The sequence below is a fragment of the Cyprinodon tularosa genome, unplaced genomic scaffold, assembly GCF_016077235.1.
Source record: "Cyprinodon tularosa strain WSP-4 unplaced genomic scaffold, ASM1607723v1 ctg39, whole genome shotgun sequence".
Taxonomy (NCBI): Eukaryota; Metazoa; Chordata; class Actinopteri; order Cyprinodontiformes; family Cyprinodontidae; genus Cyprinodon; species Cyprinodon tularosa.
The window spans coordinates 532,389-534,705 of NW_024039107.1; the positions used below are offsets into that span (position 1 = coordinate 532,389).

The 2,317-nt window shown below is 46.7% G+C and overlaps 1 protein-coding gene across 1 annotated transcript; it reads left to right on the forward strand.

Annotated features, from left to right (window-relative positions):
• The first annotated feature begins 465 nt into the window (after window positions 1-465).
• arl4ca (ADP-ribosylation factor-like 4Ca) lies at window positions 466-2,089 on the forward strand. The gene has a single exon (XM_038297532.1). The coding sequence runs from the start codon at window positions 800-802 to the stop codon at window positions 1,382-1,384; it is 585 nt and encodes a 194-aa protein (XP_038153460.1). The 5' UTR covers window positions 466-799; the 3' UTR covers window positions 1,385-2,089.
• Window positions 2,090-2,317: the final 228 nt, after the last annotated feature.

Below are 2,317 nucleotides of genomic sequence, written 5' to 3' on the forward strand. Positions count from 1 at the left end.
CCTAAAGATAGTTGAAATTTTAATTTGTGTTTAATGAAATATAACTCCAAATTTAACATTTTCACCGATGTGTAATAAGTTAGGTTATTAGCTTGGTGTAGCTATCAGAGAGAATCAGTCCCAAAATTTTAGGCGGGAAAAACTCAGCAGCCTTTTTTTTTAAATATGTTGAAAATACAAATATAAAACTGACATTTTTTAAGCTTAAGAAATATTATATTCTATTTAAAATAAAAAAAAAACCTAATAATTAAAATTATTATAGTTTATCAAATGAAATCCAAAGTATTTATCTTCGCTTGTAGTTGTAATTAATGGACAGCAGAGGGCAGTGTTTCACAGCCTGCTGCGCACAGGCTTAACGAGTGCAGCGGCGGAACTTTTCAAGTTAAGACTGATGCTTACAAAATGCTTTTATCTTGAAATTCCAACCGGATGCGCAGTGGCATAAAGTTTTGTTTGAACTTGACTCACTTGGTCCACGCGTCACACAGCATTAGTGTGGTGTGTTTATGTTCCCACGCATGAAGGTGAGCTGGGGAATGCTGAGGCATGCTGATGATGATGAGGAGGGGACACTTTGCGCATTTGGAGCAGCAGGGTGCGCAGTGATTGCGCCGCTATCTGCGCGCTGATTGAAACGTTTTGCGCTCAGCTGCAGTTGGAGCGGCTCCAGGGATGCTGCGGCTGCCGGGGTGTCGCTGCGCAACCAGGGGCTGCGCCCTCCTCCTCTGCTGAGTCCTTTCCACACTTTTTCTCCCCCTCATGGATCTAGGTCCCATCTCTCCCAGTCTGTAAGATGGGGACCAGTTTGTCCAGCCTGGCAGCCTTCCAGTCCCTCCACATCGTCATGCTGGGTTTGGACTCTGCGGGTAAGACCACGGTTCTGTACCGGCTGAAATTCAACGAGTTCGTCAACACGGTGCCCACCATCGGCTTCAACACGGAGCGGATCCGCCTGGGTGGCCCCGGGGCCTCCAGGGGCATCAGCTGCCACTTCTGGGACGTCGGGGGCCAGGAGAAGCTGCGGCCCCTGTGGAAACCCTACAGCCGCTGCACGGACGGCATCGTGTACGTGGTGGACTCCGTGGACTCGGAGCGGCTGGAGGAGGCCCGCGCGGAGCTGCACCGGATCACCCGCTTCCAGGAGAACCAGGGGACCCCGCTGCTGGTCATCGCCAACAAGCAGGACCTGCCGCGCGCCCTGGAGGTGGGGGAGATAGAGAAGCAGCTGGCCCTGTCCGAGCTCAGCCCCTCCACCCCCTACCACGTCCAGCCGGCCTGCGCCATCATCGGAGAGGGACTGGATGAAGGGATGGACAAGCTGTATGAGATGATAGTGAAGAGGAGGAAGGCTCTGAAGCAGAGGAAGAAGAAGCAGTGATGCACGACAATCACTGCCAATAACTTTTAATAGGAAACAAATGTCCTCATTAACAGACCTCCACCATAGAATGTAGCAGATAAAGACTGAAGGAAGTTTGAAACCTTAACTTAAAACCTTCCCAACAGGTAGATAATCAGGATACTTTCTGCAAACCTTTCCTTTTTCTGTTTTTTTCTGATGGAGATGCTCTCTGTGTGCTCAGATGTGAGGCTGAGGGAGGAAGGATTCCCCTGAGAGGAAGGCACACTCAGCTATTTCTGGTTCAGGCTTTTTATTTCCTGCTCTGTCTCCTTTCTGGTGAGAGGATCTGAAAACAGCAGAGCAGGTAGAGACAAGGGGGAGACACCTAAGCTGTACGAGGGCTGCTGAAATCTGATGAAGTAGATCTATTGGATACTATTAGCTTTTTAATTTGCAAATATTATATAAATTCCATCTTATGATGAAAGACTTATTTACAATCAATTTAGATTTTTCCAACTCTGCAAAATTCCAAATATCTAGCTTCACTTCCATTAAAAGTTTTCTGTAATTATTGCAGGCTGCGCAGTGGGCATGCAGAAAGAAGGTTTCAGGTTTCATTCCCGGCCCGGGGTCTATCTGCATGGAGTTTGCTTGTTCTCCCTGAGCATGCGTGGGTTCTCTCCGGGTACTCCAGCTTCCTCCCACAGTCCAAAAACATGACTGTTAGGTTAATTGGCTTCTTTAAATTCTGCTTAGGTGTGAGTGAATGGTTGTTTGTCCTGTTTGTCTCTGTGTTGCCCTGCGATGGACTAGCGACCTGTCCAGGGTGCACTGGAAAAACGATCTAGAAATAAGTAAAAATTTTCTAAATTAAGTGTATTTACCCTTAATTTAAGTAGGTAAAGGAGATAGTTTGCCAATGCAATGAGTATTTTTACTCTTAAAATAAGATAATTAGATAATATG

Coding starts and splice junctions, on each gene's coding strand:
- arl4ca (XM_038297532.1), top strand. CDS start 800: ATGGGGACCAGTTTGTCCAGCCTGGCAGCCTTCCAGTCCCTCCACATC.